The 27,157-nt window shown below is 45.7% G+C and overlaps 1 protein-coding gene across 1 annotated transcript; it reads left to right on the plus strand.

Moving 5' to 3' along the window:
- Positions 1-239: 239 nt before the first annotated feature.
- Positions 240-26,927, plus strand: P4HA3 (prolyl 4-hydroxylase subunit alpha 3). Its single transcript, XM_087722019.1, has 13 exons — positions 240-430; positions 4,161-4,303; positions 6,375-6,595; positions 7,939-8,088; positions 9,901-9,952; positions 14,891-15,054; positions 17,019-17,186; positions 18,023-18,087; positions 21,823-21,982; positions 23,022-23,084; positions 23,484-23,552; positions 24,871-24,967; positions 26,537-26,927. The coding sequence occupies exons 1-13, from the start codon at positions 240-242 to the stop codon at positions 26,605-26,607; spliced, it is 1,614 nt and encodes a 537-aa protein (XP_087578145.1). The 3' UTR covers positions 26,608-26,927.
- Positions 26,928-27,157: the final 230 nt, after the last annotated feature.

Raw genomic sequence — 27,157 nt, forward strand, 5'->3', positions numbered from 1 at the left:
CCTGGGGGGGGGTGTCTCAGGGGCTCCCCAAATGCCGCTGCTGTCAATCCCGCCTCTGCAAAAGCCCCGCAGGGCCCCCCCGACCTTCTCCCCCTGCCCACCTTTCCAGCCGGATCCTATCCCGATCCAAGCGAGCGCATTTCCCTCCAGCGCCCCATCCCCGCCCGGCTTCCCCATCTGCTTCCCATTCGCCGCCGCCGCCTCCTCCTCCTCCTCCTTCCCGGGCGGCAGAAGGCGCGATGCTGCGGCGGCGGCTGCTGTTGCTCCTGCTGGCGGGGCTGGGCGGCTTCGGCGGGCTGTGCGGGGCGCCGGGCGAGACCTTCAGCTCCATGCTCAGCATCCGGCGGGCGCTGGGCACGGAACGGGAGCTGCTGCGCCACCTGCGCTCTTACCTGGAGGACGAGGCCAGCCGGCTGCGAGACCTGGACAGGTAAGGCGGGAGGGACGCCCTCTTCCCCTTCCTTCCTTCCTTCCTTCCTTCCTTCCTTCCTTCCTCTTCTTTCTTTCTTTCACTCCTTCTTCTTTCTCCTTCCTTCCTTCCTCCCCCTTTCTTTCTTTCTTTCTTTCTTTCCTTCCTTCTCCTTCTTTTTTCTTTCTCTGTTCCCCTTCCTTTCTCCCTCTCTTCCCCTCTTCATCTTTCTTTCTTTCTTTTTCTTTCTTTCTTTCTTTCCTTCCTTCCTTCTCCTTTTTTCTTTCTCTGTTCCCCTTCCTTTCTCCCTCTCTTCCCCTCTTCCTCTTTCTTTCTTTCTTTCTTTCTTTCTTTCTTTCTTTCTTTCTTTCTTTCTTTCCTTCCTTCCTTCTCCTTTTTTCTTTCTCTGTTCCCCATCCTTTCTCCCTCTCTTACCCTCTTCCTCTTTCTTTCTTTCCTTCCTCCCTTCTCTTTCTTTCTTTCTTTCTTTCTCTGTTCCCCTTCCTTTCTCCCTCTCTTCCCCTCTTCCTCTTTCTTTCTTTCTTTCTTTGTTTTTCTTTCTCTCTCTCTTTCTCCGTTCCCCTTCCTTCCTCTCTTCTTTTCTTCCCCTCTTCCTCTCTACCCCTTTTCCTCTTCCTTCCTTTTCTTTTCTTTTCTTTTCTTTTCTTTCCTTCCTTTTTCTGTTTCTATTTCTTTCTCTCTCTTTCTCTGTCCCCCTTCCTTCCTTTCTCCCTCTCTTGCTCTCTTTTTTGTCTTTCTTTCTTTCTTTCTTTCTTTCTTTCTTTCTTTCTCTTACTTTCTTCTTCCTCCTTCTTTTTCTTTCTTTCTCCATACCCTCCCTTCCTCTTTCTTTCTTTCTTCCTTCCTTCCTCTCTTGCTCTTTCTTTCTTTCTTTCTTTCTTTCTTTCTTTCTTTCTTTCTTTCTGTCTTCCTTTCTTTCTTTCTTCATTCTCCATTCCCCTTCCATCCTCCTTTCTCCCCCTCTTCCTCCATTCTTACCCTCCACCTTCCTCTCTCTTCCTCTTGGTTCTTTCCTTCCCCTTTCTTCTTTCTCTCTTTCTCTTTCCCTTCCCTTCCGCCCCTCCTTCCCTCCTTCCTTTCCACCCTTCTTTCTTTCCTTCTTCCACCTCGGGCAAGTGGGTTGCACACCAGTCTCTTGCCCAAACACTATCTAGCTCCAGACCCCAATTCCTCTCAAATCCAGTAAGGTAAATGCTTCTTTTTCTCCCCCACTTTGCATTGTCTGTTAGATTTCAGAAGAGAGACTCTCCCCCTGTTGGCATTCAGCTAAGTGGCTTCCAAAAGCAACACGGAGCTCATTTTATTTTGCTTCTGATTTCCTTCTGCCAAGTTCTCTTCTGCAAACCAAATCCCCCAAGGCTAAGTGGTAGAAACGACCAATTTACCTTCCCTTAATTTTCAGGGATTGTTGCTTACAAGACTTAGAATAACTTTATTGCCACTTTGAATGGCATACATTTGAATGACATTTCATTGCATGCAGCTCTCAAAGGGTCAACACCTCCAATGGGCACTAAATAAAGATGACAACAACAAATTAACAAATTGACAAATTGACAAATTGACAAATTAACAAAATGACAAATTAACAAAATGATAAATTAATAAAATGATAAATTAATAAATGATAATTAACAAATCAACAAATCAACAAATCAACAAATCAACAAATCAACAAATCAACAAATCAACAAATCAACAAATCAACAAATCAACAAATCAACAAATCAACAAATCAACAAATCAACAAATCAACAAATCAACAAATCAACAAATCAACAAATCAACAAATCAACAAATCAACAAATCAACAAATTAACAATGATAGATGATAGATGATAGATGATAGATGATAGATGATAGTTGATAGATGATAGATGATAGATGATAGATGATAGATGATAGATGATAGATGATAGATGATAGATGATAGATGATAGATGATAGATGATAGATGATAGATGATAGATGATGATAGATGATGATAGATGATAGATGATAGATGATAGATGATAGATGATAGATGATGATAGATGATAGATGATAGATGATAGATGATAGATGATAATATATAATATATAATATATAATAGATAATAGATAATAGATAATAGATAATAGATAATAGATAATAGATAATAGATAATAGATAATAGATAATAGATAATAGATAATAGATAATAGATAATAGATAATAGATAATAGATAATAGATAATAGATAATAGATAATAGATAATAGATAATAGATAATAGATAATAGATAATAGATAATAGATAATAGATAATAGATAATAAACAAACACACACACAAACACACAAACACACAAACACACAAACACACAAACACACAAACACAAAAATATGCATATACCCACATGTATCTTATGAGACAGAGAAACACCGTAGTTTAATTTGGAGGCATATGTATGTACATGGCGGGAACAACTAATCTTGGGATTTTGCCAGCCTTGGGTAGTGATGAAGAACCTTTTTGGCACGGAATGCCCAACCCAGAATGTGTGTGTGCCTGTGTGCCAGAGCCCCACAATCTCAAAGACCAGCTGGACGGTGTACCTGTGCGTGCCGGCCAGCTGGTCTTTATACGCACCAGAGCCCCGGAAACACACACTGGTCTTTGTGTTTCCAGGGCTCTGGCACACACAAAGATCAACTGGCCAGCGTGCATGTGTGCACCAGAAAACAGCGAACAGCTGGAGATGGCGCATGTGCCCACAGAGAGAGCTCTCTGCGTGCCACCACTGCACATGTCCTATAGGTTCGCCATTACAGACCTCGGGAACAAAGCCGTTACAGAACCTCGTAGTCTTGCTAGAAATACTTTGAAACCCCCTCCCGCAGGGGAGCAACAGAAACAGAGCCTGGAGTGAGTGTGTGGGGTCTCTAACAATGCTTTGAGCTCTAAGCACAGAGTGCTTGTAAGCAGCAACCTGAAAAATGGGAAGGGAACTTCCTGTAATCTTCTCTGCTGTCCTCACCACTCTCTGTAGGGACTTTCTATCTGAGGCTCAGCTGACACCAAATCAAACAGGGATGCAGTTTGTTAAAGCGCTCTTAATCATGCCTCCGTAAAAAGTGGCCAGGACAGAAGGAGAAAAATGTGGCTTCCTCCTCCGATGCAGGAAATGCAGACACTGGTTTGCCAATCACAGTTTAGGAAATGGAAAAGGAGAGGATGCCAGGCGACGGAATGTTGCATCCAGTTTTGATTGCCACAATGTAAAAAAAGATATTGAGACCCTGGGAAGAGTGCAGAGAGGAGCAACAAAGATGATTAGAGGACTGGAGGCTAAAATATATGAAGGACAGTTGCCGGAACTGGGTTGTCTAGTTTAATGAAATGGTAGGGTCTCCTGCTTGAGCAGGGGGTTGGACTAGAAGACCTCCAAGGTCCCTTCCAGCTCTATTCTGATTGATTGATTAATAAATTTTAAAATCATCATTTGTTAACGGCCCCATAATCCTTTGCTGAGTGGAGTCTGAGCAACTGAATGGAGCTAGCAGAGTCTTTTAATGGCCGGATGCCCTTCTCTGTCGCCAATGCGGAGTTTTGTTCAGCAGATATATTCTCATTGTGGCCAGAGAGAGAAATATCTACCTAGGATCGAACTCACAGCCTCCCAATTGCGAAGCGAGAGCTCCACCTCACACCACTCCATTAATAAATGCTTAAAATAATAACGACCATAAAAGGCCATTTCTCTTTTTCCAGATTCTACCGGAAGATCCAGGATTTGCATCAGGGATCGAGCGGCACCATGGCGAACCCCTTGATGGCGTTTGCCCTGATCAAGAGATTGCAGTCAGACTGGAGGAACGTGGTTTACAGCATGGAGGGAAGTGAGAATATTCAAGGTGCGCTTTCGTCACAACTCTCTAGCCTCAGGAGAGAGAACGCTCATTTCAATGTGACTCCAGGAGTACGACCAAATAAAAGCAATCCTCGCTTTGTAAGCCTTTTAACAAACCGCATCCCTGTTTGATTTGGTGGCTATAGTGCCTCAGATAGAAAGTCCCTACAGAGAGTGGTGAGGACAGCGGAGAAGATTATAGGAAGCTCCTTTCCCGTTTTTCAGGATACTGCTTATGAGCACTCTGTGCTTAGACCTCAAAGCATTGTTAGAGACCCCACACACCCACTTCAGTTTGAAGTCACCATTTGAACGAACGGTTGTAAATTGAGGACTGGCTTTATTTGGTCATAGTTCTGTAGACCACCTCCGTTGGGAGATGGTCTAGTGGTGAAGATGCTGACCTCCCCATTCGGAAGGTTGAGGGTTCAATCCTTTCTCTCATAAGGTGCAAATAAAAAAAATCTGCTGCTAACTCCTCAAAGGCATCAGGAAGGGTATCCGGCCAGTAAATTCTAGCTCCATCCAATCGCCCCGACTCTATGCCAAATTAAGGAATAAAAAGGGAGTTTAGGGATTGTTTGAAATTACAACCAGGCTGAAAGAAAGTTACTTAAACCCAGTCCTCAATTCACATTTGCAACCATTGTAAGACAGTCACTTGATCTAAATTTGGTTGCTTGGCAACCAGCAAGTATTTACAACGGTTGTAGCATCCTTGGGTCGTGTGATCACTATTTTTTCCCTTCCCGGCTGCCTTCCAACCAGCATATAATTGGCCTGCTGCCAGTCACCTCCACTAGATTAGATCCCACAGACTAGGCCTCCTCCAAATTCCATCTGCCGGCCAGTGTCGACTGGCGACTACCCGGAGGAGAGCCTTCTCTGTGGCTGCTCCGACCCTCTGGAACGAACTCCCCGTGGAGATTCGAACCCTCACCACCCTCCAGGCCTTCCGCAAAGCCCTTAAAACCTGGCTGTTCCGACAGGCCTGGGGCTAAAGAGCTGTTGCCCCCGTCTTGAATGGTATGACTGTTGTGTGTTTTTAAATTATGTATTGTTAGGTTTCGTTTTTTATTTTTTGTCTGTACCCCCCTTCCCTGATTTGAATTGTGAGCCGCCCTGAGTCTCCTTCGGGGGAAAAGGGCAGCATATAAATATAATAAAATGAAATGAAATGAATGAATGAGAGAAGCTGGATTCGCTTAATGACCATGGCCAAAGGGTTTTAAGGAGAGACTGGACATCAGGTGTTCTGACCTAAGCTTCCCAAGAAAGCATAAATCACAATCTTAGTCCCAAAAACCCTCTTTTATTTATACGGCTGTGAATTATGGTCATTCACAGTCCGCAAGGCTTCCCAAACAGTCCGTGAAGATTCCGACAGACGTCTGCTTGAGTTGCCATGGTCTTTCAGGGGAATGTTGATAAACACACACCTTATCTCCCTTGAAACGCTGCCAGAGACCTCATTGCCAAAGGCAGAGCAAGGCCAAACTTAGCACAGAGTCCAACAGAAGTTTCCAAAGCTTGAACCAACCAGATGAACTAATTGCTTCCTGCAACGGATCACGTCTCGTTCGCTCCTCTTTTATGTCTTATGTGAGGGGCCAATCATCTCCAAGCCTCACTCCCAAGTCGACCCTGTTTCCTTAATTGTTCTTGCCTTCTGGCAGCTCTGCGCATGTGCACATTGGGAAGAGGCTCCCATTGTTCTTCTGCCTCGCTGATATCAGACTCCGGAGGCTCCGGAGGTTCCGGAGGCAGCAAATAATTTACAAATGGCCTTGGCTCCTCTCTGCCTCTGAGGGAGAGCCTTCGTTGGAGCTTTCCCCAGACTCCAGGACTGTCCCCCAACCTCCTCACTGTCCGCTTTCCCCAGACTCCAGGACTGTCCCCCAACCTCCTCACTGTCCGAATCTGCTGCCCGCTCTGCTGGCAACTGGTGGGCCACAACAGTTAGCTTGCCTGAAGCGGTATGGGGTCTGCTGCTTGAGCAGGGGGTTGGACTGGATGACCTCCAAGCTCCCTTCCCACCCGGTTATTCTGTCGTCCCAACCCAACCTGTTTTTCAGCCCTGAAGGTCAGTTATCACCGCTTGGAAGACCACCTACCTCTCTTTGAGGACCTCGAAGGAGCAGCGCGAGCCCTCATGCGACTTCAGGACGTCTATGCTCTGAACGTCAGAGAGTTGGCCAGAGGCCGGTTTCGGAGGACGAGCGAGGGCCATCCTGATCTCTACCATCCCAGCCGGGATTTTGCCTTGTCTGCTGATGACTGTTTCCACGTTGGGAAGGTGAGTCACCGAAACCATGATAGTGTTGTGGCCCGCTAGTGGCCAGTAGAGCTGGTAGCAGAGACAGACAGTGAAGAGACTGGGGAGGAATCTGGGCCAGTCCTGGAGTCTGGGGAGGGCTCGGACGAGAGCTCTGTGTCGGAGGCAGAGATGGAGAAAGGGCCGTCCGACAGATATCAGCTGCCTTCAGAGTCAGACATCAGTGAGGCAGAAGAACAGCTGGAGCCTGTTCCCAGTGTGCGCATGCACAGAGCTGCCAGAAGGCAAGAGCAGTTAAGACAAAAGGGGCGACTTGGGAGTAAGGCTTGGAGATGATTGGCCCCTCCCATAAGACATAAAAGAGGAGCGAACGAGACGTGATCCTTTGCAGGAAGCAATTAGTTCATCTAGTCGGTTCAAGCTTTGGAAACTTCTGTTGGACTCTGTGCTAAGTTTGGCCTTGCTCTGCCTTTGGCAATGAGGTCTCTGGCAGCCTTTCAAGGGAGATAAAGGTGGGTGTTTATCCACATTCCCCTGAAAGACCGTGGCAACTCGAGCAGACATCTGTCCGACTCTTCACAGGCTGTTTGCGAAGCCTTGCGGACTGTGGATATTTACACAGCCGTGTAAATAAAAGAGGGTTTTTGGGACAAAGATTGCGATGTTTTCCAGGAAGCTTAGGTCAGAACAGATGGCCAAGAAATAATTCCTTATACAAGGAAATTCCCAATTGTCGGTTTCCCCCACACCCACACACCCACACACACACACACACACACACACACACACTGGCCTTCTTTGTTAAAAGGGGGCTGGGAATATAGGTAGTCCTCGACGTACAACCACAATTGAGCCCCAAATGGCTGTGAGATGTTTGTTAAGTGAATTTTGGCCCAATCTGCGACCTTTCTTGGAACCGTTGTTAAGTGGATCGCTGCAGTTGACCAGTTAGTCACCCGGTTGTTAAGCGAATCTGGCTCCTCCACTGATTTCGCTTTGTCAGTAGGTCGCAAAAGGGGATCACGTCTCTCTCTCTCACACACACACACCAGTTGCCAATGATCATCAGTCTTAAGGGTGAAAAGCGGTGAGATGTATCACATTTTCCCGCGCCCTTGCGATTTTGAAAGGTCGCTAAGTGAACTGCTGTAAGTCGAGGACTACACCGGTCCTACGAGAGCTGGTGGCCGAGGCTTGGCGTTAAGGTGGTCCTGCGGGCAATCTTGGCAAAACTTTGGTGATGTCCAGCCGTTGAAGGAGGGAAACGCAAACTGTCTTGAGTGACGATCCAGGGATGCCCACTCTTCTCTCTGGTTCTGCAACCCATGTGGCTTGTCCGTCTGATCTGCTGCGGTTTCTCCCAGGTGGCTTACGACAAGGAGGATTATTACCACTCCATTCCGTGGATGGAGGAAGCTGTCCGGCTCTTCCGTGTCTCCTACGGGGACTGGAAGACGGAAGATGAAGGGAGCCTGGAAGACGCTCTGGATCATTTAGCCTTCTCCTACTTCATGGTGAGCCAGGCAGCTTTCAGTGGACAGTTTCTTTCTCTTTCTTCTTTCTTTCTTTCTTCTTTCTTTCTTTCTTTCTTTCTTCTTAATCATTCCTCCCTCCCTCCATTCTTCTTTCTTTCTTTCCTTCCTTTTCTTTCTTCCTTTTTTCTTTCTTTCTTTCTTTCTTTCCTCCCTTCTTTTCTTTCCTTCCTTTCCCTCTTTCTTTCTTTCTTTCTTTCTTTCTTTCTTTCTTTCTTTCCTCCCTTCCCTTCCCTTCCCTTCCCTTCCCTTCCCTTCCTTCTTTTTCATCCTTCATTCCTCCCTCCCTCCATTCTTTCTTTTCTTCCTTCCTTTCCCTCTTTCTTTCTTTTTTCTTTCTTTCTTTCTTTCCTCCCTTCTTTTTCATCATTCCTCCCTCCCTCCATTCTTTCTTTCCTTCTTTTCTTTCCTTCCTTTCCCTCTTTCTTTTTTCTTTCTTTCTCTCTCCTCACTTTCTTGCTTTCTTTCCTTCATCCCTTCTTTCTTTTTCTTTCTCATCCTTCCTTTCTCATTTCTTTCTTTCTTATTTTCCTTCCGCGCTTCCTTTATTCTTTGTTTCTCTCCTTCCTTTCTTCCTCCTACCCTCCCTTTATTTTCTTTCTTTTTCTTTCTTTTCTTTATTTTTCTTTCTCATCCATCCTTCCTTCCTCCTTCCTTTTCTTTCTTATTTTCCTTCCTTCCTCCCTCCCTTCTTCCCTTCCTTTATTCTTTCTTCCCTTTCTTCCTCCTACCGTCCCTTTATTTTATTTATTTATTTCTCTTTATTTATTTATTTCTCTTTCTTTTCTTTCTTTTACTATCTCTTCCTTCCTTCCTCCCTGCATTCTTCCTTTCTTTTTTCTTTTCTTTCTTTCTTTCTTTCTTTCTTTCTCTTTATTTCTTTATTTCTCTTTCTTTTCATTCTTTTACTATCTCTTCCTTCCTTCCTCCCTGAGTTCTTCCTTTCTTTTTTCTTTTTTCTTTTCTTTCTTTCTCTTTATTTCTTTATTTCTCTTTCTTTTCTTCCTTTTACTATCTCTTCCTTCTTCCCTGCGTTCTTCCTTCCTTTTTTCTTTTCTTTCTTTCTTTGTTCTATCTTTTTTCTTTTCCTCCCGCCCTCCCCCTTCCCTCATTTCTTTCTCTTTCTTTCTTTGCGTCCTCCTTTCCTTCATCCTACCTTTTTCTTTATTTCCCCCCTTTCCCACTCTCCCTCCCTCTTTCTGCCTTTCTTTCTTTCTTTTCTCTCTCCCTTCCTTCCTTCCTTCCCACTTTCCGCCATCCTTGCAGCCTCCAGCCACTGGCTAAGCACCTGGAGGCAAAACCTTCATTTAATGGACTGTCTGAGAGAAGGATTGTCCATTAAATCCCAATGTCCGTTAAATCCAAATGTCCATTAAATCCAAATGTGCATTTGTATTCATTTATAATTACATAATTACATCAATCATGTCAGGTGTGTGGATAAAATTGGGTTTAGCACATTTTAGGGAGTGTTTGTGAATGAAATTAATGCAAACTTTATTGGTTTCTTCCGAAATCTATTAAATCAAGGTTTTACTCTTTACTTTTTTTAAAGTATGAGTGGAGCATATCCTGAAACAGCCAAACATAATATTTTTATAACACGTGTCCAGTCTTGAGTTTGGGGTTGCTACAGTGCTGTATTTCACACACAGCATGAGGTTTTTAGACGACTGGAAGGGGTTGCTTCAAAATTTAAACTCAGGCTGCCTTTATTCCTATAAAATGTTAACTACCCACTTCTTTTTTCTCTTTCTCTCCTCCCCCTTTGAAACCTTTTTTTTTTTTTACAAGGCAGGAAACATTTCTCACGCCTTAAGGCTGTCCCAGGAATTTCTCCACTACGGTATGTGCTTCTCGGAAAGATTTATTTGGTCTGTCAATCTAACACCACCGCTTTCAAAGGTCGTGTTTTTAATAAATTCCATCACATCTTCACTGCCAAAGAAATACTGCATTTACCCGAAAAGGAGGCAATCATGAATTTAGCTTCCAAAATTCCAAAATACCACAAAGTTGAGAGAGGTAAAAAAATTCACCCCCTTCCTTTTCTATATTCTCAGCAAATTTGGCATGCCTCCCTTTGAAAAAGTGAATTATTTAGGGGGGGGGGGGAAACACCAGGTTTGAAGTTATGACAGGCTTCCCTAGGATTATTAGTACTATAAGTAATGCTCCACTTAGGACCATACCGGTGCCAAAATTATTGGGACAGTTGTTAAGTGAGTGTTGCCTCATTTTATGACTATTCCTAGCCCAAGCTGTTAAGTGAATCTCTGAGGTTGTTAAGTTAGTGGCATGGTAGTTGAGTGAAATCTGGCTTCCCCATTGATTTTGCAACTGTCATTGCCGTTGTAACTCTGAACAGCCCCTAAACTAGTGTTTCTCAACCTTGGCAACTTTAAGTCCTGTGGACTTCAACTCCCAGAATTCCCCAGCCAGCTCTGCTGGCTGGGGGATTCTGGGAGTTGAAGTCCATAGGACTTAAAGTCGCCAAGGTTGAGAAACACTGCCCTAAACAAACTGTTATAAGTCAAGGACTGCTTGTACAAACAGAAACTTTTTTTCATTTCTGCATTTATTATTATTTTTTCATTGCAACGGCTCATTCGCGAAATGAATGGTTGTAAGTCCCTGGCTTATGACAGACTGCTTTATGACCGTCTGAAATTATGAAGGGCCTCTCCATAGCTACTTGGGACCCATTTTCAGTGTTAAGATGCTCACACGACAATTAGGATTACATTTTCAGCATTTGGCAATCAGCTTATCTTTACAATCGTTTGCAGCATCCTTGCGTCATGGATGAGGTTATTTATTATTTATTATTATTAATTAGACTTATATACCGCTTCATAGGGCTTTCAGCCCTCTCTAAGCGGTTTACAGAGTCAGCATATTGCCCCCACAGTCTGGGTCCTCATTTCACCCACCTCGGAAGGATGGAAGGCTGAGTCAACTTTGAGTCGGTGAGATTTGAACCGCTGAACTGCAGATAACAGTCAGCTGAAGTGGCCTGCAGTACTGCACCCTAACCACTGCGCCACCTCGGCTCTAGGTTGTGATTTGCAGTGGGTTTTTTTTTTGCTGGTTTTTGGTATTCATTTCTGGCTTCAAGCAAAAAACACCCATTGGGGAAAATGGATCCACTTAATGACGGCATTCTCTTAACAGTGATGGCATTTGCTTAAGATCCATTGTAAAAAACTGGTTGTATGAATCAAATCCAGTCATGTGATGTTCAACCACTTACAACCTTAATTCCCATCTCAACCTCAGACATAAATTAAGGATTACTTGTAGAGTTTTTTTGGGGGGTAACATATCATAGATTTTATGTTGTGTTATTTTTTTTTTTTTAAATTTATTTGCTGGTCATCTTCCAGTTCAAGCAACTCTGAACTTTAGGGAATGAAGAAGAACATATTCAACCACACCGTTTTGTTCTGACGCCCCTCCTCCGCCCAGTAATGAATGCCGAGACAAGCTTAACTGGAATGTACTTTATCAACAAGAAACCAAAACCTTGGTGGCTGAAAGCCAAGCGTAACAAACAGATAAGGACTTTGGCAGCAACTCAGACAAACCCTGGCAGCAATCCAGCCTGCCAAGCTAGTTACAAAAGTTCTCCAACTTTTAGTCAACACGTTGACTTCTGCAAGAGGGGCGTGTGCACAAGCAGTCCTTATTATAGTCTGGAGAGGAGCCTAATGACCACCAGCTGAGTGCAATTACCTCCTGTAACTGCGCAACTGTTCCTGACGCCTATTAGCTCTTTGGTGCCGGGCATCCAGGAACAACTCACTGCTGGCGTCCTCATCACTCTCCCTTGTCTCCTCCCCACTGGTCCAAGGCTCAGGCGCCTCCTGATGGCCAACCAGCCTCTCTGCGCCCTTCTCGGAGTCGGAACCCTGTCCAGGGTCCTCCACATCCTCCAGAGCCGACTCATAGGGCCCCTCGCTGTCGGAGTCTGGTGGCAGCTCCAACGGCACCTGCGGGGCCACAACACCGTTTTATACTGAATTTGTTAACCAGGAAGCACTGCTGCTTCTCAAAAATAGCCTTATCACCACCGCTGTAGAATTAAATAATCTCAGTTTATTTAGCATTGTCTGGATATGATTAAAGCGACCGTCAGAAACAGCTTGCAAAGAGGCATTTAAAGGGTTCCTTAACATTTTTTCCCCACCCCAAACTGGTAAGTGATATTTTGCACCATCCTGAGTTTCAGACAATGAGTCAAACCACGGTTAGACAATCAGGAAGAGCAAAAAAACATTTTTTCTAGCCAGCTGGCAATTCATCCTTTGGTTCGAGGAAAAGAGTAAGAAACACACAGGCATCCCGCAGGGTTTTTTCAAACTCAGTTTGCAGGATTGATTGACGGCAGGGGTGAAATGTTATCGGTTCGGGCCAATTCATCCGAAGTGGTAGCAAAAAAATATTTTTAAAAAGTTTAAAAATAATAATAAACTGTTCCGACGATTGCACATCGCACAGTTCATCTTCAGAATTTAGTAGTCCTTTTTTTCCTGAAAGTCGAAACAGAAATAAATTAGAAACACAAGTTTCACCCTCCTGCCAATTTTCTATGGGCAGATTTTTGCCTCTTGATTAATGGTTCCATTAAAAAAAAATACTAAAAATATTTAAAACCCTCTGCTATGTAATGTCCCAAAAATGCTTTTTCGGGAGGCAAATGGACTTTCTTGTTTTTTTTTCTTTTGAAGACATTTCGCTTCTCATCCAAGAAGCTTCATCATCTCTGGAGGGTGGAGGATGGAAGGATTGATGCTCCTTGCAGACAGCTGGTCATTTGCATCCTTTTAGAGGGTCCTTGAGGCCACTTGGAGGTTTTATCTGTGTCCTCAGAGTCCCCTGAGTGGTGCAAATGGTTCCTGTAGTCTGCAATTTTCCCCTCTCTGGCAATCCATTCCTTCTCCCACCCCATTCCAAGGGTCTTCACCCCAAACTGAATAGCTCAAAGTCTGTAGACATTCTCCGTCATCCAGGTCACGGTTGTCCAAAAAATGCTTTTTTATCAGGAGGCAACTGGACTTTCTTGACCCTGAGGACACCGATAAACCTCCGGGTGGCCTCAACAAAAAATATTTCTGGCTTTAAATCTATGTGCTGCTTAATTATCTTTTCCAGTCATGGGTGCAGGGATAAAATCCAGCAGGTTCTGCAGACCCGGTGGTGCAAATTTTGAGTAGTTCAGAGAACCGACAAATGCCACCTCTGGCTGGCCCCAGAGTGGGGAGGGAATGGGGATTTTGCAGTATCCTTTCCCTGGAGTGTGGAGGGAATGGAGATTTTGCAGTATCCTTTCCCTGGAGTGGGGAGGGAATGGGGATTTTGCAGTATCCTTGCCCTGGAGTGGGGAGGGAATGGGGATTTTGCAGTATCCTTCCCCTGGAGTGGGGAGGGAATGGGGATTTTGCAGTATCCTTTCCCTGGAGTGGGGAGGGAATGGGGATTTTGCAGTATCCTTGCCCTGGAGTGGGGAGGGAATGGGGATTTTGCAGTATCCTTCCCCTGGAGTGGGGAGGGAATGGGGATTTTGCAGTATCCTTCCCCTGGAGTGGGGAGGGAATGGGGATTTTGCAGTATCCTTTCCCTGGAGTGGGGAGGGAATGGGGATTTTGCAGTATCCTTCCCCTGGAGTGGGGAGGGAATTGAGATTTTGCAGTATCCTTCCCCTGGAGTGGGGAGGGAATGGGGATTTTGCAGTATCCTTCCCCTGGAGTGAGGAGGGAATGGAGATTTTACAGTATCCTTCCCCTGGAGTGGGGAGGGAATGGGGATTTTGTAGTATCCTTCCCCTGGAGTGGGGAGGGAATGGAGATTTTTCAGTATCCTTCCCCTGGAGTGGGGAGGGAATGGAGATTTTGCAGTATCCTTCCCCTGGAGTGGGGAGGGAATGGGGATTTTGCAGTATCCTTGCCCTGGAGTGGGGAGGGAATGGAGATTTTGCAGTATCCTTCCCCTGGAGTGGGGAGGGAAAAGAGATTTTGCAGTATCCTTTCCCTGGAGTGGGGAGGGAATGGAATTTTACAGTACCCTTGCCCTGGAGTGAGAAAGGAATGGAGATTTTGCAGTATCCTTGCCCTGGAGTGAGGAGGGAATGGAGATTTTGCAGTATCCTTCCCCTGGAGTGGGGAGGGAATGGGGATTTTGCAGTATCCTTTCCTTGAGTGGGGAGGGAATGGGGATTTTGCAGTATCCTTTCCCTGGAGTGGGGAGGGAATGGGGATTTTGCAGTATCCTTGCCCTGGAGTGAGAAAGGAATGGAGATTTTGCAGTATCCTTGCCCTGGAGTGAGGAGGGAATGGAGATTTTGCAGTATCCTTCCCCTGGAGTGGGGAGGGAATGGGGATTTTGCAGTATCCTTCCCCTGGAGTGAGGAGGGAATAGAGATTTTGCAGTATCCTTGCCCTGGAGTGAGGAGGGAATGGAGATTTTACAGTATCCTTGCCCTGGAGTGGGGAGGGAATGGAATTTTGCAGTATCCTTCCCCTGCCATGCCCACCAAGCCACGCCCACAGAACCGGCAGAAAAAAAAATGAACTTCGCCATCCTATGGGTGTATTTTCATCCAGTGTTTTCTTGCCTTCGTGCCTGCCCACCACATATGTTAATAGGTCCCTAGTGTCTGCTTACATTTCCAGGAAGTGCCCGATTTAGGGGCGAAGGAGAAGGAGGAAAGAGGGGGGCTGGGTGGGAAACCATCTTCCGTCCGGGTTTGACGATGGTTGGGACAGAGAATTCCTCTCTTCCCCAGATCCAGGCAATGAACGGATGGCGAGGAACGTCCTGAAGTATGAGGCACTTTTGAGGAAGGACCAGGAGGAGGGCAAGGGAAGAATCGCGGTCCAGAGGCCCAACGTGACTCACCTGGAGACGCGAGATGCCTACGAGGAGCTCTGCCAGAGGCTGGGGTCTCAGGTGGGTGAGAGGCAGGGGCCTCAGCAAGAGGAGGGGGTTTTCCGAGGAAGAAAAATTTAGAGGAGGACCCCAACATGATGGGGTTCCTGCCTAGGTGCAGGGCAGCCCCTCTGAATGGAAGGTGATCTGTTCCTTCCTTCTCTTCTTACTTCCATCTCCTCCCTCCCTCCCTTCCATCTCTCTCCTTCTTTCCTCCCTACCTCTCTTACTCCCTCCCTCTTCCTTTTCTTTCTTTCTCTTTTCTTTCTTTCCTTCTTTCTTTTTCTTCTCTTTCCTTCTCACTGATAACGCTGGACTTTAAAAGTCTTAAACATTGGGTCTCCCACTTCCAACAGCTTCTGCATTCTGATTTCCTTACGGTTAGCTTCTACCAGATCCCAATTTGTTTCTAACATTTTTTTCTAGTCCTCATGAATCTCTCAACAGTTCCAATTGACTAACCAAGAAACCTTATCCTGGAAACAGAGATTCCAAGGAGCCGGGAAGGGCATTTTTAGTAGAAGAAACCTTCATTTCCCCCCAGCCAAGGTGTAACCCCCCCCCCAAATACCCCCAAATGTGGCCCAAGGACAGCCTAGTGCCCCAAACAATTAAACAATGCAGAGGTTTAGTTATTTAGTTATTTAGTTATTTAGTTATTTAGTTATTTAGTTATTTAGTTATTTAGTTATTTAGTTATTTAGTTATTTAGTTATTTAGTTATTTAGTTATTTAGTTATTTAGTTATTTAGTTATTTAGTTATTTAGTTATTTAGTTATTTAGTTATTTAGTTATTTAGTTATTTAGTTATTTAGTTATTTAGTTATTATTTAGTTTTTAGTTTTTAGTTTTTAGTTTTTAGTTGTTTTTAGTTTTTAGGTTTTAGGTTTTAGGTTTTTTTAGTTTTTAGTTTTTAGTTTTTAGTTTTTAGTTTTTAGTTTTTAGTTTTTAGTTTTTAGTTTTTAGTTTTTAGTTTTTAGTTTTTAGTTTTTAGTTTTTAGTTTTTAGTTTTTAGTTTTTAGTTTTTAGTTTGTTTTAGTTTTTAGTTTTAGTTATTTAATTATTTAGTTATTTAGTTATTTAGTTATTTAGTTATTTAGTTATTTAGTTATTTAGTTATTTAGTTATTTAGTTATTTATTTAGTTATTTAGTTATTTAGTTATTTAGTTATTTAGTTATTTAGTTATTTAGTTATTTAGTTATTTAGTTATTTAGTTATTTAGTTATTATTTAGTTTTTAGTTTTTAGTTTTTAGTTTTTAGTTGTTTTTAGTTTTTAGGTTTTAGGTTTTAGGTTTTAGGTTTTTTTAGTTTTTAGTTTTTAGTTTTTAGTTTTTAGTTTAGTTTTTAGTTTTTAGTTGTTTTTAGTTTTTAGTTTTTAGTTTTTAGTTTTTAGTTTTTAGTTTTTAGTTTTTAGTTTTTAGTTTTTAGTTTTTAGTTTTTAGTTTTTAGTTTTTAGTTTTTAGTTTTTAGTTTTTAGTTTTTAGTTTTTAGTTTTTAGTTTTTAGTTTTTAGTTTTTAGTTTGTTTTAGTTTTTAGTTTTAGTTATTTAATTATTTAGTTATTTAGTTATTTAGTTATTTAGTTATTTAGTTATTTAGTTATTTAGTTATTTAGTTATTTAGTTATTTAGTTATTTAGTTATTTAGTTATTTAGTTATTTATTTAGTTATTTAGTTATTTAGTTATTTAGTTATTTAGTTATTTAGTTATTTAGTTATTTAGTTATTTAGTTATTATTTAGTTATTTAGTTAATGGATTTATAGGCCGCCCAATCCTGAATCACTCCGGGATTATTAAAGGCAGGGTTGAAGTTGAAGTCCACTAGTCCTCATGTTGACAAGGTTGGGAAACACTGCATTAGGCATGTCCTCGCCTTACAGCGAGAAGGGCGGCAAACGAACTTAATTAATTAATCAACCGATCATGATCAATTTTATAAATTTCTGCTTTGTAAAACGCTCACATCGTGTCTCCTCTCAGCCAGCCCACCGTCGCCTCTCCTGCTCCTACGAGACCAACCGGAGCCCTTGGCTCATCCTGCAGCCGCTGAAAAAGGAGATTTTGCACCCGCAGCCTGAGCTGGCCTTGTACCATGACTTCCTCCGTCCCTCGGAGGCGGAGAAGATCCAGGCGCTGGCGGCTCCAGGCGTAAGTGACGGTGGCGGTCTGGGTGCAGTGGTGGGTTGCTCCTACCGTCGCTACCAATACGATGCTCGTGGTCTGTTCGTGCATGCGCCGGTCGTGCGCTGAACACACATGCACACTCCCCCGGCCCCGCATCACCCAGCTGCTCGTCAGAGGTCGCGCGGGCGCCGTACGCTGTGCACGCGTGCGCAATTGGCCCGGTTGCTTCAAAAACAGGTAAGGAACGTGGGCGGGTGGGCCAAACAAGCCACCGTACCAGTACAGTAAGAGCCGAGGTGGCGCTGTGGTTAAAGGCAGCACTGCAGGCTACTTCAGCTGACTGCAGTTCTGCAGTTCGGCTGTTCAAATCTCACCGGCTCAGGGTTGACTCAGCCTTCCATCCTTCCGAGGTGGGTAAAATGAGGACCCGGATTGTTGTTGGGGGCGATATGCTGACTCTGTAAACCGCTTAGAGAGGGCTGAAAGCCCTATGAAGCGGTATATAAGTCTAACTGCTATTGCTATTGCTAATACAGTGGCCGCTGCTTCCAACTACTACCAGTATGGCTGTACCATGCCGTACTGGCTGAAACCCACCAGTGACTGGGTGCCTCAGTGGGCCGTTTTCCTTCTGCCTTTCTCCTTTTTCCTTTCTCCTTTCATAAATACGAGTCAGTTGCCAAGCATCTGAATTTCGATCACGTGACCACGGGAAGGCTGCAGCGGTCGTAAGGGTGAAGTCCCTTTTCTCAGTGATGTTGTGACTTTGAGTGGTCACTAAACGGACTGTCCTTTCTCCTCTTCTCTATTTTCCTCTCCTTTTCTCTCTTCCTCATCCCTCTTTCTCTCTTTTTCTCCAGCTGCAGAGATCAGTGGTGGCTTCGGGAGAAAATCAGGAACAAGCAGACTATCGTATCAGTCAGAGGTAAAGAGGGTGGACTTCAACTCCCAGAATTCCCCAGCCAGTAATTTCTTCCCCTTTTCCATCTTCTCCTTCTCTTTCCTCCCCATCTTCCTTCCTTCCTTTCCTTCTCTTCCTTCCTTCCTTTCTTGCTTGCTTTTTACTTCCTTCCCTCTCCTCTCCCTTTCCCTCCCCTTCCTTCCTCTCATCCCTTCTTTCCTTCCATATTTCCTTTCTCCCTCTCTCCTCCTTCTCTTTCTCCTTTTCCTATGTTTATTCATTTATTAATTAAATATACTGTGTACGCCACCCATCTCCCTGTCCTAAGACAGTGGACGGCTTAAAATCTTATTCTCCTTCCTTCCTTCTTCCCTCCCGCCCTCCCTCTCCTTCCTTCTTCCATCCCTCCGTCCCTTCCTCTCCTTCCTTCCCCTCCCTCTCCTTCCTACCTTCCTTCCTCCATCTCCTTCCTTTCTTTGTCCCTCTCTCCTCCTTCTCTTCATTCATTCATTCTTCTCTTCATTCATTTATTTATTAAATATGCAGTATATGTCACCGATCTCACTGTCATACGAGAGTGGACAACTGACAATCTCCTTCCTTCCTTCCTTCCTTCCTTCCTTCCTTCCTTCCTCTCCTTCCTTCTTTCCTTCCTTCGTCCCTCTTCTTCCTTCTTCCCTCCCTTCCTCTCCTTCCTCTCCCTCTCCTTGCTTGCTTGCTCCCTCTCTCCATCTCCTTCCTTCCTTCATCCCTCTCTCCTCCTTCTTTTCATTCTTCTCTCCATTCATTCATTCTTCTCTTTATTAATGTATTTATTAAATATATGGTATATGCTACCAATCTCACTTTCATATGAGAGTGGACAACTGGCAATTTCCTTCCTTCCTTCCCCTCCTTCCTTCCTTCTTTCGTCCCTCTCCTTCCTCCCTTCCTCTCCTTCCTCTCCCTCTCCTTGCTTGCTTGCTCCCTCCCTCCCTCTCCTCCCTTCCTTCATCCCTCTCTCCTTCTCTTCATTCTTCTCTCCATTCATTTATTCTTCTCTTTATTCATGTATTTATTAAATATATGGTATTTGCTACCGATCTCACTGTCATATGAGACTGGACAACTGATAATCTCCTTTTCCTTCCTTCCTTCCATCCCTCTCTCCCTCAGTCCCTCCTTCCTCTTCCTCTCCTTCCTTCCTTGCTTGCTTCCTCCCCTTTCTCCCTCCCTTCCTCTCCTTCCTTCCTTTCTCCTTCTCTCCTCCTTCTCTTTCTCCTTTTCCTATTTTTATTCATTCATTTATTAAATATACTTTGCATTCCACCCATCTTCCTGTCGTAAGACAGTGTACAGCTGACAATCTCCTTCTCCTGCTCCAGTTCTGCTGCTGTCTTTGGAAAGAGCCCAAGTTCCAGCCACTCCTGGACATTCTCCATGCATTCTTTCAAAATCTAACATTATTTCTTACAATGCCTCTTTTCCCTTTCGGGGCCCTGAGAGGCAGAGCGCCCCTCAAAGGGGACGGTTGGATTTGTACCCTGATAGTAACCTGAGACCCCCCTCCTCCATGTGTGCCTTTGCCCAAATTCTTTCACCGAGGTGAAAAGTCCATCATTTCTGAATTACCTTTTTCTTTCTCTTTCTCCAGAGGGACAAATTTATAAGCCCCATTAATCATTTCCCGTGAAGGTCTGTCTGAGTGGAAGGGAAATGACTTCAGACGGTCTCTTAAAATGCCAAGAAAGAGAGAGAATATATATATTCTCTCTCTGTCTCTGTCTCTCTCTCTGTCTCTGTCTCTCTCTCTCTCTCTCTGTCTCTGTCTTTCTCTCTGTCTCTCTGTCTGTCTCTCTCTGTCTCTCTCTGCCTCTGTCTCTGTCTCTCTGTCTCTCTGTCTCTCTGTCTCTCTCTGTCTCTCTCTGTCTCTCTGTCTCTCTGTCTCTGTCTCTCTGTCTCTCTCTGTCTCTGTCTCTGTCTCTCTCTCTCTGTCTCTCTCTCTCTCTCTCTGTCTCTCTCTCTCTGTCTCTCTCTCTCTCTCTCTCTCTCTCTCTCTCTCTCTCTCTCTCTCTCTCTCTCTCTCTCTCTGTCTCTCTCTCTCTCTCTCTCTCTCTCTCTCTCTCTCTCTCTCTCTCTATATATATATATATATATATATATATATATATATATATATATATATATATATATATATATATATATATATATATATATAGTTGCTATAGCTGCACAGCTGTCCCTAAAATATGTTTCATGATCTCACCGCTGAATTTTGCAGCTTCCAGGGGAAAAACCCTTAAGCGCTTCTCCAGCTCCACGAAAGAAAAGAGCAGTTAACTCTTCCCTCTCTCCCTCTGCTGATGCTCCGTAGGAAACAGATCCAGCCTGGATTGCTAGATCCCAGAACAGAATCGGTCCAGTTGTTGGAGGCTTTTCAATACGGATTAGCAATGGATCTCTGGGAATGGCTGTTAGGTGGGAAGTTTGTTATGGGATGCTTTCGGATAATTTGTTTTTTATTTTGAAATGCTGCTTCTTCTGCATCTTGGTAGCTTGCTCCTCCTTCTCTTATTTCTTTCTCCTTTCTTTTTTATTTGCCTTTCTCCTCCCCTCCTCTTCTTCCTCCTCCTTTCATTCTCTTTCTCCTCCTCTCTTCCCTTCTAGCACTGATGATGTTCCCTAGTTGGGTCGTGAAAGGTCTGCAAGAAAGCAGCGAAACTCAGTAAGCACCAAGGACCCCACAGTCCTCCTCCTCCTCTTCCTCTTCCTCTTCCTCTTCCTCTTCCTCCTCCTCCTCCTCCTCCTCCTCCTCCTCCTCCTCCTCCTCCTCCTCCTCCTCCTCCCTTCAAACCCCACTGCCCTCGCTGCTCCCATCACTGATTACATTACCTAGTTGGGTCATGAAACCACCCAGCTCAGAAAGCACCACGGGTCCCACAATTGTCTTTCTCCTCTTCCTCCCACATCGTACTTTAATTAGAGTTACGGATTAAGTCAGAATAGCAGAATAGCAGCAGAGTTGGAAGGGGCCTATTCTGACACCCCCCCCCCCTCGGCCCACACCAAAGCACTCCGAGCCAAAGATACTTTACGGAATTTATTCACAGACAAGACAGGTCCTTGGCAGCAAACCAGCACAGACAAGCTTCGGCAGCAATCCAGCCTGCCAAGCTAACACCACAGTTCTCCAACATTCATTAATGCGTTGACTTCTGCAAAAGGGGCGTGTGCACAAGCAGTCCTTATTATAGTCTGGAGAGGAGCCTAATGACCACCAGCCGAGTGCAATCACCTCCTGTAATTGCGTAATTGTTCCTGACGCCTAGTAGCTCTTCGATGGCGTGTATCCAGGAACAACTCACTACTGGCGTCCGGATCACTCTCCCTTATCTCCTCCCCACTGGTCCAAGGCTCAGGCGCCTCCTGGTGGCCAACCAGCCTCTCTGCGCCCTGCTCGGAGTCGGAACCCTGTCCAGGGTCCTCCACATCCTCCAGAGCCGACTCATAGGGCCCCTCGCTGTCGGAGTCTGGTGGCAGCTCCAACGGCTCCTGCTGGGCCACAACAGGGCCTTGGAGGTCTTCTAGTCCAACCCTCTGCTGAAGCAGGAGGTCCTACCTGGTTCCAGACAAAATGGCTGTCCAGCCTCTTCTTGAAAACCTCCAATGTTGGAGTTCCCACAACTTCTGGTGGCAGGCCGTTCCAAAGTCATTGAATTCCTCTCTGGTGGGACCCATTTGGTGGCTGTCGAGCTACAGCTATTCCTGGATCTTTTTCAGTGCTTGGCTGAAGGACAGCCTGGATCCCGTGATCGGGGCGTTGGGTCGACGGGCGGCGGCCTTAACGGGCTTGAATATCCGGCACCCTTACGCAGAATACCTCCAGGTGGTCAACTACGGGTTGGGAGGCCACTACGAGCCCCACTTTGACCACGCGACGGTGAGTAAACCTGTTGCAAACCTATTGAAGGCGACAACAGCTTTTCCATCTTCGGAGGCAAAAATAGCCAGGTTGCATTTAAAACCAAAGATTTTCCCAAAAGGTAAGAACAATTTGCACGCACACACCCAACCCAGAGTGCTGTAAAAAAACAGAACGATATTGGAAAGGACCTTTTGGGCTAATCACCAGGAGACTGGGAGTTCTAGTCCTGCCTTAGGCATGAAAGCCAGCTGGGTGACTTTGGGCCAATCACCAGGAGACAGTGAGTTCTAGTCCTGCCTTAGACATGAAAGACGGCTGGGTGACTTTGGGCCAATCACCAGGAGACTGGGAGTTCTAGTCCCGCCTTAGGCATGAAAGACGGCTGGGTGACTTTGGGCCAATCACCAGGAGACAGTGAGTTCTAGTCCCGCCTTAGGCATGAAAGACGGCTGGGTGACTTTGGGCCAATCACCAGGAGACTGGGAGTTCTAGTCCCGCCTTAGGCATGAAAGACGGCTGGGGGACTTTGGGCCAATCACCAGGAGACTGGGAGTTCTAGTCCCGTCTTAGGCATGAAAGCCAGCTGGGTGACTTTGGGCCAATCACCAGGAGACGGTGAGTTCTAGTCCCGCCTGAGGCATGGAAGCCAGCTGGGTGACTTTGGGCCAATCACCAGGAGACGGTGAGTTCTAGTCCCGCCTTAGGCATGAAAGCCAGCTGGGTGACTTTGGGCCAATCACCAGGAGACTGGGAGTTCTAGTCCCACCTTAAGCATGAAAGCCATCTGCGTTTCTTTGGGTGAGTCCCTCCCTCTCACGCAACCCACCTCACAAGATTGTTGTGGGGCAAATAGAGGAGGAAGGAGAATTAGGTATGTCCGTCGCCTTATTTATAAAAATAATAATAAATGTGGAGAAACGAATTAAAAGGCCATGTTGGGAATTGATTCATGTACACAAACAATACAGGCATTGTAAACTCCCTGCCTGATCTTGCCACGCCCTGCTGTCAATCAAAAAAAAATCTCATTTTTTTTCTTCTCCTTCTTATCCAGTCGAGGAAAAGCCCCCTGTATCGGATGAAATCCGGAAACCGAATAGCTACGTTGATGGTCTATGTGAGTTTTTGGTCTCTTTTTCTTCCCTCCTTTCTCGGACACCCATGGCAGAATTGAACTTGGGTGCAAGAGATTGCCAAAGGCTCTGGGTTCGAGTAGATAAGAGTTATGAATTCGGGTTGGGCGTTTTGGGAGCTCCATCACTGGAGGCTTTCAAGAAAGAGACTGGACAACCATTTGTCTGATGTCCTCTACTTAGAGGTGCCCAACTTTAAGCCTGGAGGACTTCAACTCCCAGAATTCTCCAGCCTGGCTGGAGTTGAAGTCCTCCAGGCTTAAAGTGGCCAAGGTTGGAGACCCCTGCTCTATGACATTGAGCAGGACTAGAAGGCCTCTTACGTCCCTTCCAGCCGCAGGACTCTATGATTCTGTCTTCCATTCTTACCTCTTTTTGCTCAGCTGACTTCGGTGGAAGCTGGAGGATCTACAGCCTTTATTTATGCAAATCTCAGTGTGCCGGTTATCAAGGTGAGCCCCTTCCGCTTTGCAATTCCCTTCCCCTCCGGTTTTTTTTTTTCCTCGCTGAATCCTCACTTCGTCCTCCTCTTCCTCTTCGGAAGACACACACCCCACAAAAAAACCCCACAAATCTTGCAAAAATCCCAGGATGGCCAAGGCGTTTCATGTTATTCTGGCCTGCCTCTATACAGGAGAAAGGATGCTGGGTTTAAGATCGCCCCACATGGGTCTTGATTTATGGAGTGTCACTGAGTCTGCAATTATGGTTGTGACGGTCATTAAGTGGGTCATCGTGTGACCGTGCCTGATTTTACGAGCTGTTTTGTGGCAGTGGTTTTATTCACTCACTCACGCATTGATTCATTGATTGATTCATTCATTCATCCATTGATCCATTCTCTCATTCATTCATTCATTCCCTCATTCATTCATTCCCCCATTCATTCATCCATCCATTCATTCATTTCCTCATTCATTCATTCATCCATTCCCTCATTCATTCATTCATTCATTCCCTCATTCATTCATTCCCTCATTCCTTCCTTCCTTCCTTCCTTCCTTCATCCATTCATTCATTTCCTCATTCATTCATTCATCCATTCCCTCATTCATTCATTCCCTCATTCCTTCCTTCCTTCCTTCCTTCATCCATTCATTCATTCATTCCCTCATTCCTTCCTTCCTTTCTTCCTTCCTTCATCCATCCATTCCCCCATTCATTCATTCCCTCATTTATTCATTCAGTCACTCATCCATTCATTTTCACTCACTCATTCATCCATTCATTGATCTATTCCCATTCATTCATTCAACCATTCCCTCATTTATCCATTCATCCATTCCCTCATTCATTCCCTCATCCATCCATCCATTCAATCATTCATACATTCCTCCATTCCCTCACTCATTCATTCATCCATCGATTCATTCACTCATTCATCTATTCTGTCACTCACTCATTCATTCACTCACTTGCTCATTCATTTATTCATCCACTCATTCATGTATCCATTCCCTCATTCATGAATTCACAGTCACTCATTGATCCATTCCCTCACCCATTCATCCATTCATTGATCCATTCCTTCACTCATTCATTCATTGTCAATTATTCATTCATTCATTCACTCACTCGCTCACGCATGTATTCCCTTATTCATGCATTCATTCACTCGCTCCCTTACTCCTTGAGTGTTTATGCCCTCCCTCTCCTCTGCGACTCTTCTCCTGCCTTCTCCAGCCCCTCCCCCCTTCCTCCTGCCTGGGTTGGGGGCCATTTCCGAGTGGACCCCCATCTCTAGCCCCTCCCCTTCTGGTCTCTTCCAAGAATGCCGCTCTCTTCTGGTGGAACCTGCGGAGGAACGGGGAAGGGGACGAGGCCACCCTCCACGCCGGCTGCCCGGTCCTTGCGGGAGACAAGTGGGGTAAGCAAGTGGGGTCCTTCTCCCCCCCCCCAAAAAAATCTGTCTTCATGCAGCTACGGAGAAACCACAGCTGAGTCCAGAACCTCCAAAGTCCCTGATGGCGGACTTATGCCACGCGTGCCACAGACGGCACACCGCGCCCTGTGTGGATACATGAGCCATTGCCCTAATTCAGCTCCTACGCGCATATACGCGGACCTCCCACCGGCCAGCTGGTTCTCAGGTCTCTGCTGTGCATGCATGGGGAATGCAGCCCCCCCCCACATGCACAGTGCAGGATGCATACAGGGGGCGCATGTGCAGAGGGCGGGGGGCATATGAAGAGCCGAGGTGGCGCAGTGGTTAGGGTGCAGTACTGCAGGCCACTTCAGCTGACTGCTAGTTCAGCAGTTCAGCGGTTCAAGTCTCACCGGCTCAAGGTTGACTCAGCCTTCCATCCTTCCGAGGTGGGTAAAATGAGGACCCAGACTGTTGGGGGCAATATGCTGACTCTCTGTAAACCGCTTAGAGAGGGCTGAAAGCCCTAGGAAGCGGTATATAAGTCTAACTGCTATTGCTATATAGGGATTCATAAGAAGTTTCTTTCACAGCCTTAATAAAAGCTATAAATTAATTATATAATTATAAATATTGTAAGATTATTTTTAAAAAGAGGGAGAGAGAGAGAGAGCCACTTCCGAGGTGGCGCAGTGGTTAAATGCAGCACTGCAGGCCACTTCAGCTGACTGTTATCTGCAGTTCAGCGGTTCAAATCTCACCGGCTCAAGGTTGACTCAGCCTTCCATCCTTCCGAGGTGGGTGAAATGAGGACCCGGATTGTTGTTGGGGGCAATATGCTGACTCTGTAAACCGCTTAGAGAGGGCTGAGAGCCCTATGAAGCGGTATATAAGTCCAACTGCTATTGCTATATGCGCGGGGGCCATGCACGCATTGCACTTGGGGGGGGGTTGGCCGTGCGCATGCGCATTTGGGCACTCGTTTCAGCCCTCCCTGTCCTAAGACCTGATGCCTGGCGATACTTCCCTGGGGAGGCTGCTCCCCAATCACCTGCCCCACGATTTCATTTGTATTTATTTTAAGCTGCTCTACCGGTAGCCCTTAACTTACAACTTACAATTTAGCGACCGTTTGAAACTACAACGGCAATGGGGAAAAATTGGCGTACGGGCCGTTTTCCACACTTAGAGGGCCGTTGCAGGATCCCCCCGTTGGTCACATGGTCGCTTGACCTCCTTTGGCGACCTTCGGACAAGCAAAGCCGACAGGGGTCAGATTCACCGAACAATTTAAGTGATTCCCCGCCACCTTGGATTGTGAGCCGCCCTGAGTCCCCCCAGGGAAAAGAGCGGCATATAAATAAATAAAGTAATCCTAATTCCCCTAATAAAGCGGGGCGAAGCTCACTGAACAACTGTCTCGCTTAGCAACGTACGTTGGCGCTCCATTGCAGTTCGTAAGCTTGAGGACTACCCGTTACAGCGATGTAAATTACACTCGGTGTAAATGACGAGGAGGCGCAAGGCACCCAAGGCCTCCTCATCCTCCTGGCGCTTCCCCTCTCTCCGCAGTGGCCAACAAGTGGTTCCACGAACACGGGCAGGAGTTCCACAGGCGGTGCGGCACCGACCCGGGAGAATAGCGACCTGCGGGACGTGACGACGAAGCGGATGCATCTTGCAGCTGGGTTGGGTGTGTGCAAAGACAAGGTGAACATCTGGCAGCCCGGCAGAAGCCTCGACGCCGATTGTTGGAGCCCCCAGATGTGTCCAAATTTTATTTATTTAACTTTTGAGGATTGACAGGTTGGGGGGGGAAACGTTTGGGTGTTGCAAAGAACCAGACACTTGGGTGTGCAAGCATTACAAGCGTCCTTGTCACAACTGGGCCGTTAAGGAGAGCGAGTGCAGCATCCTAGAGAGGCAATTGTTTGCGATGTCGCAGCTTCCTCTGGTTTGCCAGCCGTGACATTCGCCCTCTAGTGGACCAATGGGGAAGAGCCTGATGGATTTGGGGCAAAGGGCCAGGATCGTAGACAGGGAGGCAAAGAGGAGCGCATGGGAGGGGGAATGGAGAGGGTGGGGATGATGGGCATGGGAATAGGGGGAAGAAAGGCCCGTCTTAACGGCTGTCAGACAAACGCTTCGATGTCTATAAATACCCAGGCGACGCCGGATTATCAACTCATAATA

This window comes from Thamnophis sirtalis, unplaced genomic scaffold, assembly GCF_051295495.1.
Source record: "Thamnophis sirtalis isolate CommonGarterSnake01/CBP01778 unplaced genomic scaffold, rThaSir2_p1.2 scaffold_8, whole genome shotgun sequence".
Lineage (NCBI taxonomy): Eukaryota > Metazoa > Chordata > Lepidosauria > Squamata > Natricidae > Thamnophis > Thamnophis sirtalis.